The sequence below is a fragment of the Lupinus angustifolius genome, chromosome LG05, assembly GCF_001865875.1.
Source record: "Lupinus angustifolius cultivar Tanjil chromosome LG05, LupAngTanjil_v1.0, whole genome shotgun sequence".
In the NCBI taxonomy this organism is placed as follows: Eukaryota; Viridiplantae; Streptophyta; class Magnoliopsida; order Fabales; family Fabaceae; genus Lupinus; species Lupinus angustifolius.
The window spans coordinates 19436467-19454686 of record NC_032013.1 but is presented as its reverse complement, the minus strand read 5'-3'; the positions used below and the strand labels follow the sequence as shown (position 1 = coordinate 19454686).

General features: G+C 35.6%; 1 protein-coding gene across 1 annotated transcript; it reads left to right on the top strand.

Moving 5' to 3' along the window:
• Positions 2722–13772, top strand: LOC109347992 (nucleolar protein 14). Its single transcript, XM_019588158.1, has 14 exons — positions 2722–3082; positions 3172–3306; positions 4158–4293; positions 4591–4652; positions 4850–4909; positions 4996–5208; positions 5292–5420; positions 5805–6491; positions 8359–8551; positions 8672–8865; positions 9049–9156; positions 12323–12462; positions 12789–13067; positions 13173–13772. The coding sequence occupies exons 1-14, from the start codon at positions 2831–2833 to the stop codon at positions 13435–13437; spliced, it is 2853 nt and encodes a 950-aa protein (XP_019443703.1). The 5' UTR covers positions 2722–2830; the 3' UTR covers positions 13438–13772.

The following is an 18220-nucleotide window of genomic DNA, read 5'->3' as shown; positions in this document are numbered from 1 at the left end:
AGGAGAAGGAAGAGACTTGATCAATTTGACTTCATCTTGAGGAACTAATCATATTTAATTTGAATCCAATCTGATTTGTTGTTGGTTGGAGATGAGATTAGGATTCCCTATTTTATAGCCTTGTGCACCTTAAAAGATTGAGCTTCCTATCTTCTTTCCTTGTTTCTAGCCGTGTGCATCTTTGGGAGATTGATTAATCTCTCTTTAATCTTCATATAATCTTCTCTTTATCTCCAAGTTTGAAAACGTGTGCCATATACCCTTGAATTCAAATTCAAATCTATCTTCTTTCAAATCCAAATTCAAATTCAAATTCAAATTCAAATTGCTAAAACAAACCTATCTTCTTTTAAATTCGTTTTCCCTCCATGCCTTATCTCCTTGTTTGCCTTAGAGATAAAGTGTTAGCTGAATTGCCTTATCTCCTTGTTTGTCCTTATAGATAGAGTTCCTTACGTGCCTCCTTCCTTGAAATGATCATGCATTGACTTCCATTTGCCCTAGCCACGTGAAAGGCTTACCCTTGAACCTAAGTGAACTACTTGGTCACGAAATATGGACCATGTTACAAATAAATCCCAACCCATATTACATGAATTAAATATTAAAAATACTTGAATGAAAATAAACCTAAGACTATATGAGAATGCAATCTCATTTATTTGAATCAATGAAAATAAAATAAACCTAAGTAGAAAGTGACCTAAGGACATAAATGTCCTCCTCACATACCCTCTCCTGGGTCAATTGTGTCCTTTGAGACCTTAAGGATCCCTGTCTTGGCTTTGGCCCTAGTTGTAGGACCATCATAACTTCTCTTGCCCTTGGAATCAAAGGCTGCCCTAGGAGGGTTTACATCAACTCTCCATTCAAGAAACTTCTTTGATGCATGGAGATGATTAAAGGTCTGCGTCTTTTTCCTAATAAGAGTAGAGAGATTGATATTGATTTGAATGTGAGTATTTATTCCAACATGGAGTTCAGAGAATTTAAATCTCGAGTTTCGCAGAGTAAGGATACCCAAATTCAAAGCTTTTACTTGAAAACAAAGAAATTGGTCACCAGGAATCCGAATCAAAAGAAGAAGATGGAGAGGGAAACGAATGTGACAAAGTGAAAACAACATATAGTAATACTAATTCCTTTGATTTCCTTGTCGAAGCAGCGAAAGTGGTATTAGAAAGGGACGAGTCAAACTCGGAGGAAGAGAAGAAGGGAATGAGTTATGAGTAGAGGATTCGAGAACAATGAATAATGTGTTGTCTGTTAGATACTCTATCATTTGATTAATCTATTCTATAAGGCTTCTTCAATCTTCTTAAAGTATATATATAAAACCACAAAACCACACTTTATTCAATAACTTAATTTCAATATTTACTTTGTATAATATATTGGAGGGGAATATATTGGATACCTTGACATTGAACTTGGATGGGAAATGAGATGGGCTAGATAGGTAAGAGAGGAATTGGTTTTGGTTGACGAGGAACTGTTCTCTATAATCAGATGAGTGTTGAAGTAAACTTTATATGAGTAAAAGGGTACTTTTGTCATTAAATGATGACATGTGATAAGCACATGATACTGTTATTTAACATTCTACTAATGGTTGGGGTAGTGCGTGTAGATACATAAATCAAGGGTGGTTTGTGTAGGTGCAAAAAACGAAAGGGTAATTTATGTAATTTCATTAAAACTCAGGGGAGCTCGGTGTAGTTTACTCAAATATATATAAACAATAATTTAATATGTATACACTGACAATGTAAGTGACTTTTACACTGTCAGTAAATCTACACCATTAATATGTTAGCTAGTATTGACTTTTAAATAAAAGTATTACAAATCAATTGTAGATGATATATTGACAGTGTAAAACTTTACAATATCCGTGCATAAATTTTAAACTCTATAAATAAACATGATCAGATAAGACGATATGGCAAACTGTGTTTCTCCCTTACCCACCTCTCACCTCTGAGTCTAATGTTTGAATCTACTCACCCTTATCTCAAAGTATCTCATTGGCTTCAGTGAAATATTAATTTTTCTTTGTGGTTACAATAACAAAAATGTTGGGCCATGATGTTTGAAAATTCCTTTATTTTCTTTTTAGTCATTAGCCTGAATCAATTAAGAACTAAAGTGAGAAAGATCAAATATAACACATAACAACGACAAATCAAAATATAAAGACATGAATTAAATCTAAAAAAGAACACATTATCAATTAACCCTGGATACTAAAATTAACAAGTTTAAAAGAATTATAACTAGAAATATATTTGTATATAGGAACCCACTAAAAACTAAAATATTCATTATCTCTAAATTATTTATAATATTATTTGAACTATCCAAATTTAAAACTTATCTTTCAACTAATCAACATCTTATTTGTATACTTATATAAAAAACTCATTAATAAATAAAAAATTAAGTTAGTGTCAAATAAAAAATGGTTTAACAACAATTTAGTGATCTAACGCTCTGTCTCATAATGTCAATGATTTATTTCCCGTTAAATCTCATGATAATAAAAATGTCAATGATTTAATTCTTAAAAACGATACTTGTTGAAAAAGACAATCATAAACTATAAAAAATAATAATTTATTATCCAAAAGGATAAAAAAATACGTTTATAATACCCAAAAAATAACAGAAATGTTTTCATGGGATATTTTGTCGTAACAAAAAAAATAATAATTGCTGTTACATTTTGTATGCAGCATAACCACTTAAAAGACCTAAACCCTAAACCTGTATTGTGCTGCTTCAAACTCCAAACCCCTAAACCAAACAAGACACTATCAGAACAAAATCAATGGCGAAATCATCAAAACGCAGCACCACCGCCGGCGCCGCCGCAAACAACCAGAACACAAACAAGAAGAAGAACAATAAGAAGAAGAATAAGTCAGCTCCCGATGCCGTAGCTATGAAAGTAAAAGGAGCTTCAAAGACCGATAACCCTTTCGAATCCATTTGGTCGCGAAGGAAATTTCAAGTTCTAGGACAGAAGCGGAAAGGCGAGTCTCGACGCCTTGGTCTCGCTCGTTCCGTCGCCATAGAGAAGGCACGCTGATCTTTCATTAACTTTGATTTGAACGTTTTGTTTTTGTTTTATTGTTTTGTTGAATTTTTTTGTTTTTGTTTTGATTGCAGAGGAAGAATACATTGCTGAAGGAGTATGAGCAAAGTGCGAAGTCTTCGGTGTTTGTGGATAAGCGAATTGGAGAGAAAGATGAAGGACTTGATGAGTTTGGCAAAGCTATTTTGAGATCCCAGCGTGAACGCCAGGTTTTATTAATTTTACTTTCTATTATCTGAATGATATGTGTGTTTCACAATTTAGGCTCTTTAGTAGCGCTAGCTTCGAGCTTATAAGGTAGTTGAGAGCTTATAAGTTTTGAGCTGAAAGATGATAGTTGATAAGCTAGTTGATTGAATGGAAGTTTCGGTACGACTAGGTAATAAATTATTGGATAGGTGTAAAATGATAGGCTCATAGCTTATAAGACATATAATCCAATTTGATGGAAATATAGGAAATTTTGTAGATAATGGAATATATAATCCAATTTGATATTTTGTGATCGTTACACTAGTGTTTTTTTATAAATATTGTGTTGAGAATGTCTGAGGAAGATGTATGTGGAGAGTTCTCACATTAGAACTATTCATCCCTGTTAATTTAGTTCTTTGCTTAGTCTATTGAATGTATATCTCACTTTTGTTTTGGGCTCAAGAATCCTAACATATTGAAAGTAGGTTAGTTTGGAGATGCTGTTTGAGATATCAATGTTATGGTCCTTTTATACCTCTTAGTAGATTAGTAGATTTTTTTCTCGTGGTTTTGAGACAGTAAAATAATACTTTCTACTTTGGTTTTTAATAGAGAAATATAGAATTATGTTCTGTTGTTTCCCACTGTTACGGTTTGTGTGCAAAAGTATCCAACTCTGCATGCCATTTTCTTACCTAAGTGAATTACATATTCTCAAAGGTTTATATGCAGACATGCTTGAACATGTACATGTCAAAATTATGAATTGGTTAATTTAAAGTTGTTATAACTTATACTTGCTGATATGCTGTCCCCATGGAGATCCTTGTTTGATGTTCTCCTTTCTCCTTGTGCGTTTTCGTAGTTGAACATGAAACTGAGCAAGAAAAGCAAGTACCATTTGTCGGATGGAGAAGAGGATTTTGAAGATGTTCTTGGAAGAGATGATTTTGAGGATGAGATGCTTCCTGACAATGATGATGATGCCGTTGAAACTGAGAGTATGCAGCATTTACATAGTTTTAACATGACTGTTATCATTGTAATGCATCAATATTCAGATTAGACAGGATTGTGTCTGTTGTTTTGCGACTTCTAAGTTGATGGTCTAATTGTTGTGTTGCGTCTTTGGCTGCACATTTATGGTATTCTTGTATAGCCTTTTGCTGAAGCGATGACCTAATATCCTGATATTACAGTCTTATGCAGCTTACTTCAATCATAGCAAACTTCTTAGTATACTTCTTGTAGTGCTATTTTTGTGCATCATAGGGTTATATTCTATATTGATTTTGCAGAAAGATCAGATTTTGGTACGTGGACTCCGGGGGAAACCAGTGCAGTTGAGGGTGAAGGAAATGTAAGGCCTGTTGTGCTATCAATATTGTTAGTATAATTATTTCTGTTATGATTACATTTGTTTTGGGTAATCTGCCAGCTGGTTTCTTTAATTAACTTAATGCAATCTTAATATCCTATCTCTGCTAACCTTCTTCACCATTGTAACTAGATTTTAAACACATCGAAGCTGTTTCATAATTATGACTTTTCTTGCAGAAGCATAAAACCAAAAAGGAAGTGATGGAGGAAATAATCGCAAAAAGCAAGTTTTATAAGGTGTGGGATTTTTCTTTACTCTGAATCTGAGTCATTGTTGTTTATTTCTCTTCTATTGTTCACTTCCCCAATTAAATATTTTCCAGGCGCAAAAAGCAAAAGATAAGGAAGAGAATGAAGATTTGGTGAAAAAATTGGACGAGAACTTCACTGAAATTGTTGAGTCTAAGGCGTTATTATCTCTTACTGAACCCAACAAGATGAAGGCTCTGAAGGCTCTGGTGAACAAGCATGTTTCAAATGAACAAAGCAATAAAGATAACTTGTTTGGTTCTCGGACAACTAATCATTTTCCGGAGGTACTTTTTATCCATGGAGGTTCTTCCAGGACATGATTACTTGCTCGTATTTAAAATATGATCCTAATTTCTATTTATCGCAGGATAAACCTGATGATTATGACAAACTAGTAAAACAAATGGGATTGGAAATGCGTGCCCGTCCTTCAGATAGGACAAAAACACCCGAAGAAATTGCTCAGGAGGAAAGAGAACGTTTAGAGGAGCTGGAGGTATGGCTACATGAATTTTTACTTTAAGTTTGTTATCATCCTATGAATAAATTACTCTTGTGATATGAAGAAGCATTGTTCCATGTGTACCAGTTGAGCTTTGTTCTTTGCTGTACAACCAATCTGTGTTCAGGTTACTTATTATGGACCAAGTGGAGGGGGTGGAGATGAACCCAAGACTAACATACTAAATTCATGGTTGATGTTCATATATTAATATTGTATATTGTGGTAGAGGGTGAGAAAGACTTGGTTCTATTCTCTATTGTAAGGTTGCCGCCTTTTGACCTAGTGGTCATGGTTTCACCAAATCAAGCTCTCCAGTTATGGGGTCAAAGTTCTGTATATCAGGTCAACTAATTATCCGTTTATCAATAATTCCAGGAAGAGCGACAGAAGAGAATGACTGCTGCTGAAGATTCAAGTGATGAAGATGAAGATTTAGAAAAAACATCTAAACAGAAACCAATGTCTCTCTCTGGTGATGACCTTGGCGATTCCTTCTCTGTCAATGAAGAAACTATGACTAAGAAGGGTTGGATTGACAAGATCCTTGAAAGAAAAGATGAGGAAGAGTCTTCTAGTGAAGATGGTGAAGATGATGAAGGTGATGATTTGGAAAGTTCTGAAGATGCTGATGAAGGATCAGATGAGGATCTTAATGAACCTGAGAAGGATCTTTCTTTGAAAGATTGGGAACAGAGTGATGATGATTATATTCGTACAGAGTCAGAAGATGAAGAAGATAATGATGAAGGCAAAGAAAGAGCTGCAGAAGAACTTGATGAGAAAAAAAGATCAGATGATGGGATTCAAAAAAAGGCAAAGAAAAATGATAATGTTGAAAGTAGAAAAGGAGATAAGGATTCCTTGGATGCCAAGAAGACAAGTGTTGGAGGAACACAGTCAAAAGAGTTGGACATTCCTTATATAATTGAAGCTCCCAAGACCTTTGAAGAATTATGTTCACTGCTGGATAATTGTTCGAATTCTGATACAATATTGATCATCAACCGGATTCGGAAAAGCAATCCGATCACGCTTGCTGTGGAAAACCGCAAGAAAATACAAGTATGTAACTCTCTTGCCTTTTTATTTACTATTTGTTTAAATCCAGATCTCTTAATGCTTGTTGAAATGTGTTATGAATCCATTGATTGTGTTATCTGTGAACTATTATCTGCTTAAGTACAGTATCTTGTACTTATTCGTCAAGAGTAGAGCTTTTACTTTGTTTTGAACTTCGATGTAGTGTTGACAATTAATGAAAATATTATTTTGTAATTACTAAAATTACTTCTCTCAACTGTCTCAATGTGTTACTACTGGTTTCATGCTCCATTTTCTGAGTGAAATCTAACTAATATTTTAAACTATATTATATTTATGCATTTGCGGGTGCTGGCAGCAACTGCATACAGTGTGTTGATTATTTTCCCTGAACTGATTTGATACAGATTGTTCATGCTTTATTGAAGAAACCTGTATCATGAGTTTGGTCAAAAGTGATTTAATAAGACTACTTTGTGTTTGGATTAAGCTTATTTTGTGTTCAAAACAACTTATAATCATAATTTATCAAAACAAACATGCTATTAACCTGCTGATGTATTTGGTGCATATTTTATGTCTGTATATGCATGTGGTTGCATATACATGTTTACTATAACTTCTAACAATGGTGTGCTAGGGTAAACAGCTCATTCAATAATTTTTTTGGTTAACCATAAGCTATGAAGAGCTTATTGGAAGGTTGTATGTTATTTTCATAAGCTGTTCTCATAAACCCAAATAAGCTCTATCATATGCCCCCTGAAATTCATTCCTTTGTTCCCCTAGGGGGTACCCAATGGTTGAACATTAGGCAGTTCAACATGAAGAGCAAGGTTCAGATTCCATTGGGTGTGTGTGATGGATTGGAGTCGTGTGAATATGTGTAGCCCATTCTCTATTTGAAATTTGTGTAGCCCATTCTCGATTTGAAATTTGTGTAGCATGAAGGCCCTAGGATAAATCTGTATCACTCGAGGAAAATTGGGAGAATAGAACACATGGATATCGTAAAACAACCAAAAATGGGAGTTTTCATTGTTAACAGTCCGTGTAAAAGTCTCCCATGATTAAGAAAATCTGGACAATTCCCTTTATGCAGAATTGAAATCTAAATATCTAGTCGTTTAGAACAAATCTGATGCCTTCAAATTTAACTAATTTCTTTGTAGAGAGTAACTTGAATAAAAAGAAAGCAGAATATTGATATAAAAATTTAAAGGATGCTATTGTAATTTGATACGGAAGAATGGATTGTAAGCTACAAAAGCATCAACAGTGAGCTACTGTAAGCTACAAAAGCATCAACAGTGAGCTACTGTAAGCTACAAAAGCATCAACAGTGAGCTACTGTAAGCTACAAAAGCATCAACAGTGAGCTACTGTAAGCTACAAAAGCATCAACAGTGAGCTACTGTAAGCTACAAAAGCATCAACAGTGAGCTACTGTAAGCTACAAAAGCATCAACAGTGAGCTACTGTAAGCTACAAAAGCATCAACAGTGAGCTACTGTAAGCTACAAAAACATTAACCGTAAGGTACATTAGCATTAGCAGTAATAGTACTTAATTTTTTTTCATTAAGTATTCCTGGATCAATGATTGTTAATTAAAGTAGTTTATGCTGTCAATGAAGAATTGAGAAGTTTTGTGTATACATGTATGATGGAATGTGAACTATCATGTAAAACACATGCCTGGTGATTGTTCTTGTTCTTCTGTAGTCTAGTTGCTCTACTTTTTAATGTTAGTTTTGACTTAGATTTTATCTTTAGACAATGACCGAGTTTGACACTATGTTCCTAAAGATTTGTCTGAAAATTTTAGTCTGTGATTATTATATATCTAACTGTATGGAACACATTTGTAAAATGTCTTCTCTTCTCAGGTGTTTTATGGAGTATTATTGCAGTATTTTGCTGTTTTGGCAAATAAGAAACCATTGAATGTTGAGTTACTCAATGTGCTGGTGAAGCCATTGATAGAGATTAGTACGGAGATTCCATACTTCTCTGCGATATGTGCTCGACGCAGAATAGAAACTACTAGAAAGCAGTTTGTCGAGAGTATAAAAAACTCAGGTCAGATTGAAATGTGGTTAAAAAGTTGCATGCCCTGCATTACCTATTATCGAAGAACTATGAATTGGTAGATGTCTATGTAACTCATGGCCTGAAGTCTTTGTTTATGTCCTGTCACAGAAAGTAGCAGTTGGCCTTCTTCAAAGACCTTGTTTCTCCTGCGTTTGTGGTCCATGATATATCCATGCTCCGACTTCCGGCACCCAGTTATGACTCCAGTGATATTATTGATGTGTGAATATCTGATGCGTTGCCCAATAGTATCAGGCCGGGATATTGCCATTGGCTCTATCTTATGCTCTATGCTTCTCTCAGTAAGTACTTTCTTAGGCAAGATACTTTGTTGAGTTTGTTTTTTCTTGTACACTTCTCATACAGTATGTTTAATGAGGAGATCTAATGAACTATGTTGAATTATAACAGAAAACCCTTTCAGGCACCTGTTTCTACAAATCTAGTCATTTTCAGTTTGCTAATGCACTCATTATAAAATGCAGATATTTCGACAGTCACGAAAATTCTGCCCTGAAGCAATAATGTTCCTTCAAACTTCACTGATGGCAGCTATTGAAAGTAGTAAACATATTTCACATGAAGATTCCCCGGTATGAATTCTTTATTTATCATACAGATTGAATTTTTGGAGACAGTATAGTAATATCCTCATCTTATATGGAGGTGCTTCTTCTACTACTATTTGGTATACAAAACAAATTTTCATTGTGTTGATAAGCTTTTTTTGGATATTTAATGTCTTTCATAAAAAAAAAAACATTTAAACTAGCACTAAGTTTTGTCTTATATTTACCCTTTCCATTTAGGCTACACCCTCCTTTCCTTGTAAACATATTTGCGTTCTCTGCTAAACCAGTTGAGGAATTTGAACCACAGATTCAAGCTTCTGCTGCCCATAATTTTCTTGCAATTTATATTGATTCCCATAACTTTATATATTTTTCCCGAGTGTAATCCCTTCTTCTATCCTGAGGCGGGATTAGGTAGCTTTATTATCCTCAGATAAAAACAATAAATAAGAAAAGTCCGTGTTGCAATTTTTATTACAAATATAATATTGAACACCTTACACAACCCATAGAAAGAGAAACATTCTTTTTAGAAGCACGGAATGAGAAAATGTGAACGATCTGATTTTGGAAAAGATTTCCTCTTCAATTTGGTTGCTGAATATCAAACAAATTGGTGTTGATTTGAGGAAAATGAAAATCCAGTAATAAATATTTCTTTATTCTATTGGTACAATGAAGAGGGTGAGCCTCTGTACACCGGTAAGGTTGCATGCTTTGTGACCTTGTGGTCATGAGTTCAACTCCTAGAAACAGCTTTCGCTCTTCTTACGGGGTGAAGCTGCATACATTTACCCTTCTACACCCCACTTGGTGGGAGCCTTGTGTATCGAGCCGCTTAATTGTGTACCTAAAATCATGTGGAAGACTTCATAAGTATATTCTAATTTCTAATCAACATGTGTTTAGCATAATCTACATGATTATGAACTTTTGATCCAATGAGAATTTAATAAAAAGTTGAATCTATAAAAAATTGAATGTGCTTCATTTTCATGTTTGGACTCAAGTGACTACATTAACCGTAAGGTACATTAGCATTAGCAGTAATAGTACTTAATTTTTTTTCATTAAGTATTCCTGGATCAATGATTGTTAATTAAAGTAGTTTATGCTGTCAATGAAGAATTGAGAAGTTTTGTGTATACATGTATGATGGAATGTGAACTATCATGTAAAACACATGCCTGGTGATTGTTCTTGTTCTTCTGTAGTCTAGTTGCTCTACTTTTTAATGTTAGTTTTGACTTAGATTTTATCTTTAGACAATGACCGAGTTTGACACTATGTTCCTAAAGATTTGTCTGAAAATTTTAGTCTGTGATTATTATATATCTAACTGTATGGAACACATTTGTAAAATGTCTTCTCTTCTCAGGTGTTTTATGGAGTATTATTGCAGTATTTTGCTGTTTTGGCAAATAAGAAACCATTGAATGTTGAGTTACTCAATGTGCTGGTGAAGCCATTGATAGAGATTAGTACGGAGATTCCATACTTCTCTGCGATATGTGCTCGACGCAGAATAGAAACTACTAGAAAGCAGTTTGTCGAGAGTATAAAAAACTCAGGTCAGATTGAAATGTGGTTAAAAAGTTGCATGCCCTGCATTACCTATTATCGAAGAACTATGAATTGGTAGATGTCTATGTAACTCATGGCCTGAAGTCTTTGTTTATGTCCTGTCACAGAAAGTAGCAGTTGGCCTTCTTCAAAGACCTTGTTTCTCCTGCGTTTGTGGTCCATGATATATCCATGCTCCGACTTCCGGCACCCAGTTATGACTCCAGTGATATTATTGATGTGTGAATATCTGATGCGTTGCCCAATAGTATCAGGCCGGGATATTGCCATTGGCTCTATCTTATGCTCTATGCTTCTCTCAGTAAGTACTTTCTTAGGCAAGATACTTTGTTGAGTTTGTTTTTTCTTGTACACTTCTCATACAGTATGTTTAATGAGGAGATCTAATGAACTATGTTGAATTATAACAGAAAACCCTTTCAGGCACCTGTTTCTACAAATCTAGTCATTTTCAGTTTGCTAATGCACTCATTATAAAATGCAGATATTTCGACAGTCACGAAAATTCTGCCCTGAAGCAATAATGTTCCTTCAAACTTCACTGATGGCAGCTATTGAAAGTAGTAAACATATTTCACATGAAGATTCCCCGGTATGAATTCTTTATTTATCATACAGATTGAATTTTTGGAGACAGTATAGTAATATCCTCATCTTATATGGAGGTGCTTCTTCTACTACTATTTGGTATACAAAACAAATTTTCATTGTGTTGATAAGCTTTTTTTGGATATTTAATGTCTTTCATAAAAAAAAAAACATTTAAACTAGCACTAAGTTTTGTCTTATATTTACCCTTTCCATTTAGGCTACACCCTCCTTTCCTTGTAAACATATTTGCGTTCTCTGCTAAACCAGTTGAGGAATTTGAACCACAGATTCAAGCTTCTGCTGCCCATAATTTTCTTGCAATTTATATTGATTCCCATAACTTTATATATTTTTCCCGAGTGTAATCCCTTCTTCTATCCTGAGGCGGGATTAGGTAGCTTTATTATCCTCAGATAAAAACAATAAATAAGAAAAGTCCGTGTTGCAATTTTTATTACAAATATAATATTGAACACCTTACACAACCCATAGAAAGAGAAACATTCTTTTTAGAAGCACGGAATGAGAAAATGTGAACGATCTGATTTTGGAAAAGATTTCCTCTTCAATTTGGTTGCTGAATATCAAACAAATTGGTGTTGATTTGAGGAAAATGAAAATCCAGTAATAAATATTTCTTTATTCTATTGGTACAATGAAGAGGGTGAGCCTCTGTACACCGGTAAGGTTGCATGCTTTGTGACCTTGTGGTCATGAGTTCAACTCCTAGAAACAGCTTTCGCTCTTCTTACGGGGTGAAGCTGCATACATTTACCCTTCTACACCCCACTTGGTGGGAGCCTTGTGTATCGAGCCGCTTAATTGTGTACCTAAAATCATGTGGAAGACTTCATAAGTATATTCTAATTTCTAATCAACATGTGTTTAGCATAATCTACATGATTATGAACTTTTGATCCAATGAGAATTTAATAAAAAGTTGAATCTATAAAAAATTGAATGTGCTTCATTTTCATGTTTGGACTCAAGTGACTATTTTGTTTTCTGTCAGTTGTATCATCTTGTGGAACTGAAAGCTCTCAAGCCTCTCCTGTGCATACATGAAGCAGTACATGAAATTAGTCCTCTAAATTTTTTTAAGATAATAGACATGCCCGAAGACTCTTCTTTCTTCGCTTCCGATAATTTCAGGTAACCAGCATGCCATAACTGTTTTGGTTTTGAAAGGGCAAATATTTTTTGAAGAAATGGGCAGAGGTTGGGGTTTGTGTGTCAAGATAATGCAATTATACCCCTTCTCCAAGAAGCCTGCAACTATAGTTCCATGATCATGTTTATATGCTTGAGTTGCATTGGTAATAGCTGGTCATTTAGATTTCATATCAAAGCTATTATCTTGTCAACAATTGATACTGGCTACACAGCTATGTTGACGACTTGTATCTAACCGAGTGTTGATCATTGATTTCTTTTTCATGGTTTATGTTTCTTGGCTGATTAAGATTATTCAATTACAGGGCTAGTGTATTAGTTACTGTTGTTGAAACTCTACAAGGATATATCACTGTCTATGAAGGCTTGAGTTCATTTCCCGAAATATTCTCACCAATTTTGAGATTATTACTTGAGATAGCAGGAAATGAAAATATACCAAATGCATTACGAGATAAAATTAAAGACGTGGCTGAGCTCGTTAGGTTGAAGGTGGATGAACATCACACCTTGAGGCGACCACTTCAAATGCGAAAACGAAAGCCAGTGCCAATCAGATTACTCAATCCTAAGTTTGAAGAAAAGTGAGTTCCCTTCCCATTCTTAAATTTGATAATATGATTTCCTAGCAATGTAAATGAAAAATGGAACCCAAAAAACCAAGCACTTAATATCATCTTTGTCTACAGCTATGTCAAGGGTAGAGATTACGATCCGGACCGTGAACGCGCTGAAATGAGAAAATTGAAGAGAGAATTGAAGCGTGAAGCTAAAGGGGCTGCTCGTGAATTGCGCAAAGACAACTACTTCTTGCTCGAGGTCAAGGATAAAGAAAGGTCTTTACTGGAAAAAGAAAGAGCAGAGAAGTATGGAAGAGCTAAAGCATTCCTTCAAGAGCAAGAACATGCTTTCAAATCTGGACAACTCGGAAAAGGGAGGAAGAGAAAGAATTAAATTGGCTTTTCGCCCTTGTTCTTTCATATTATTTATTTCCATGTTTTCTGTTAAAACATATGCAGTTTTGCCTCATAGAATTATCTACTTGTGATATTTTGCTTTTCTTAAAATGGGCTAACACATGATTCATTTGGAGAAGCATTGATGCATACTTGCGCGATGGAAGTTGTGGCTTTGGAGTATGTGAATTTTGCCATGGAAGCCTTAGTCTTTTGATTTTTTCAGGATCTTGAAATTCATGCCAAGAATTCCAAGGATTTGTGTCTTCAACAAGTGTAATCAATGTTATACTTTCATATTATCTTATAAAATTTTCTTCTTACATTTTGTATCAGAGTTGGTTATGTGATTAATACCAAATGATTTATTATTTAGTGTGATTATGTTGATGCTTTATTATGTTTTGGTCCAATTTCTTATGCTTTTGTTTGTAACTTCCCAAAGCGGCGTGTTGGAGTGTAAACTGAGCTGACCTAGTCTTTATTTGAATTTGTTACATACACGTAAATTTCTATTTTAGTGGGGGATAAGATTACAGTAATTTGTGATATGAAACTTGTATCGAAATAACATTTACACACTTTGTGCCAAATAAAGTAAATAATTTATGTTCATACTTATTTTATAAGTGTTCCATCCGGTTCAAAACATGTCATTGCCGGACTAAACCGAATTGGGTCATTCACCTGACATAGAAGATCTGGTCTTGAACGAGTGTTGATTATGACCGAATAACCGATCATCCCAAATAAAACATGTCATTGCCGGACTATTTGACTGTTATGCTGCCTATATAGACAGACATGTTGCCTGAATAGTATAAACCTATGCTATGATTGTGCGTGTCACCTATATCATGTATCACCTTCTTCCATGCGACAAGAGCATATCTAGTATATGGCTATTGAGAGCTAGGACAAACTATAAGTCAACTACCTTCAAATTTTGGACATGTCAGAACAGTTTGATACAGATAAAACAATCATTACTTGTCTAGGACAGGTTTGACAGGAGGAGATGATCGGTCATGCCAACCTCCATCTTCAAAAAGCTTTTTGCTCACCAAGGATTCCAGTATTATAAAATTTTATTCTTCTATTTTTGAACCTGAAGATACTCTTGGGGTATGGATTGATAAATAGAAATGTATGGCCCGAGCTGCTAAATTCAAAGGGAGGAGTCTAAAAAACAAAAGGCCCCAAAATCTCTCCCTTAATTCCCATTCCCATGTTTTAGCCTCCCTTAGGCTAAATTCTTCAAGGAAGCATAGAAGGAAATCACCTATTAAAAAGGGAAGAATTAATGGAAATGGAAGGGGCGAGAAACGTTTTGGTGTATCTTCAGGGGGTAGCCTTGGTCTACCTCGTGAAGAAGAGGGGCCTCAAGCCCGTTCAGATTCTTCAATTAGTAATTCAATTTTAGATCCTAATGTTAGGATGGCCAACATGCTTCATTCGACGAACGATGATCAGAAAGCAAGGAAGATTTGGGAACTGGGGAAGTATATGGGTGTCTCAAATGAAGGGGATGATTCAGTTTTGATTAAGAAGATCGCAGAATTGGAGGACAAAGATAGAATTGGATTTGCTGAATCCAACCTTGGGGAACAAGATGGTAATCAATGATTTGTATCTCTATTAATGTGAGGGGGTTAGGGAGCAGGTTGAAGAAAAGAGGTGTGACAAACTTAATCAAAAATAATAATGTGGATTTCATTGGCATCCAAGAAACTAATGTGGAGGATTGTGATGCTAATCTCTGTTTTTCTCTTTGGGGAAATAACGACTATGATTGGGACTTTAATCCTTCAACTGGTAGATCAGGAGGGATCCTTAGCATATGGGATAGTAGAAAATTTCAAAGGATCAACACTTTTCGCGGTACTGGCTTCCTAGCAACACTTGGAGTTTGGCTGAGCGGTCAGGTTTCTTGCTGCTTGGTAAACATCTATTCTCCTTGTTTACTCACCCATAAAAAACAACTTTGGGAGGAAGTTGTGAATTTGAAAAGGAGCTTAGGAGATGTTATTTGGTGTTGTTTTGGTGATTTTAATGCATCAAAAGTGATTCTGAAAGGAAAGGTGGTATAGGGGGAAGTTGTAAAAAAGAAATGCAATTGTTTAATGATTGGTTAAGGGAGCTGGAGTTGGTTGATTTGCCATTAATTGGTAGAAATTTTACTTGGTAACAACCCGGAAATAGTGTAATGAGCAGGTTGGACAGATTCCTTGTTTCAGCTGGTTGGATGTCTCTATGGAAAGATACTACTCAATGGGCTTTGAACAAAGATTTTTCTGATCATTGTCCTATCATTCTTAAACAAAAGAAGGTTGATAAGGGTCCAATTCCTTTCAGATTTAATAATTGTTGGCTCAAGCATCATATGTTTCAGAAGTTAGTTTCAAATTGTTGGCTTAAGGATGAATATGCAGGAACGAAGGCTTTTATTGTGAAGGAAAAATTAAAGTCTTTGAAAGAAGTTATAAAGGTTTGGAATAAGGAGACTTTCGGGTGCCTTGAATCCAAATTTGGCAACTTGGTTAAGGAAATTCAGCACTTAGACCTCCTAGGAGAGAGCTCTGTTTTGGACTCAAATCAAATTGCATTGAAGAAGAATCTGACTGCGGATTGGTAGAAAATGGCTAATTGGAGGGATAATCTTTTGTGGCAAAAGTCCAGGTGTAGATGGTTGAAGGAAGGGAATGCAAATACTAGTTATTTTCATGCTTGTATCAACAATAAGAGAAGAAGAAACCAAATTCATGGTGTGTGGATAGATGGGGTTTGGTGTGAACAAGATCCTATTATTAGAAAAAGGGATAACCTCCTACTTTAAAAGGTTATTTTCCTGCAACCAATTTGTGAGGCCGAGACTGGATGGAGTGCATTTTAACCAGTTGAATTCTTCTCAAGTGATGTATCTGGATTCCGGAATTTTGGAGGAGGATATTAGAGAAGCGGTTTGGAGTTGTGCTAGTGACAAGAGTTCGGGGCCTGATGGATTTAATTTCAAATTCTTCCAGGAGTTTTGGGGTTTGATTAAAAAGGATATCATCCTTTTTGTTCAGGAATTCCAGTTGAGTGGTAGGATTCCGAAGAATAAAAACCCTAATAAGATTCAAGATTTTAGACCGATATCTCTTGTGGGGTCTTTGTATAAGATTCTTGCAAAAATCTTGGTAGGAAGGCTTAAGGGAGTTATCAGTTCTCTAATCTCCCTTACTCAGTCAGCTTTTATCCATGATAGGAGTATTCTGGATGCTACGGTTGTGATTAACGAAATCATTCATTCGGCTAAGAAGGATAAGGATGGTTGTTTGTTGTTCAAGATTTATTTTGAGAAGGCTTATGATTCTGTTGACTGGAGTTTCCTAGATTATATGATTTCTAGGTTTGGTTTCTCCTATAAGTGGAGGAAGTGGATAAAAGGTTGTCTCTCTTCGACTTCGATGTCTGTGTTGGTAAATGGGAGCCCAACAGAGTTTTTCTCTGTTTCGAGAGGCATTCGTCAAGGGGATCCTGTGGCACCCTTCTTATTCCTTATGGTGGAGGAAGGTCTCACATGTTTGATGTGCAATGCTAGAAGTGCTGGGTTATTTGAGGGTTACAAAATTGGTAGTTGTGGAGTGGAGGTGTGTGATCTTCAGTTTGTTGATGACACTATTCTTGTTTGTAAGCCTAATGTCAAAAATCTTTGGTGTATCAAATCCATTCTCAGGTGCTTTGAACTAATTTCTGGATTAAAAGTGAACTCTCACAAGAGTTCTTTGTTTGGCATTTCGGTTTCAGATTCTTTTCTTACTGGTGCAACTAATTTCCTATTGTGTAACCTTGGGTCCTTTCCATTTCTGTACTTGGGATTTCCAGTTGGGGCTAATCCAATGAGGCTTTCTACTTGGCAGAATTTGATTGAGGTGGTGTCAAAGAGGCTTGCCTCATGGAAGTGCAAGCATATTTCCTTTCGAGGAAGGCTTATTCTCATCAATTCGGTGTTGTCAAACATTCCTACATACATGTTGTCCCTTTACAAAGCTCCTAAGAAGGTCTTGGCAAAAATTGTTTCTTTGCAGAGAAATTTCCTTTGGGGTAACAAGGATGGTAATAGAGGTATTGCTTGGGTTGCTTGGGATGATGTTTGTAAGCCTAAGGAGTTAGGAGGTTTAGGTGTGTGAAATCTCTTGGTGTTTAATGATTCCTTGTTGGGGAAATGGAAATGGCGGAGAATTATTGACAATGAGGCGTTTTGGGTGAAGGTAATTAATTCCAAGTATGGTACTGATTTGTTTTGTTGTACTCCTAATTTCACGTCCAGATGGTGGAAGAATCTCGGAAAAGTGGGCTCTCTTAACGGGGTTAATGGTGGCTGGTTTAATGAGAATGTGTGGAAGGAAATCCGTGATGGTAACCAAACATTGTTTTGGCTTGATACTTGGGTGGGTCAGCAGAGTCTCAATGAAGTTTTTCCGCGACTTTTTTCTCTTGCTGTGGATAAAAGGCCATTGGTGGCTCAGAATGGTTTCTGGTCGAATGAGGTTTGGTCTTGGGAGATGATTCAGTGGAGAAGGAATTTATTTGGCAGACAAGAGTCCTTGGCAAGAAATCTGCTTGAATTGATTCATCATCATGCTTGTAGGAAGGATGTTTCAGATTCTTGGAGATGGGGGTTAGACACATCAGGATCCTATGTGGTTAAAACCACATACTTAGCTCAGGTGATTCATAACAACTCTACTTTAGATAATGTATTTAAAAAGTGTTGGATTAGTTGTGTGCCTTCTTCT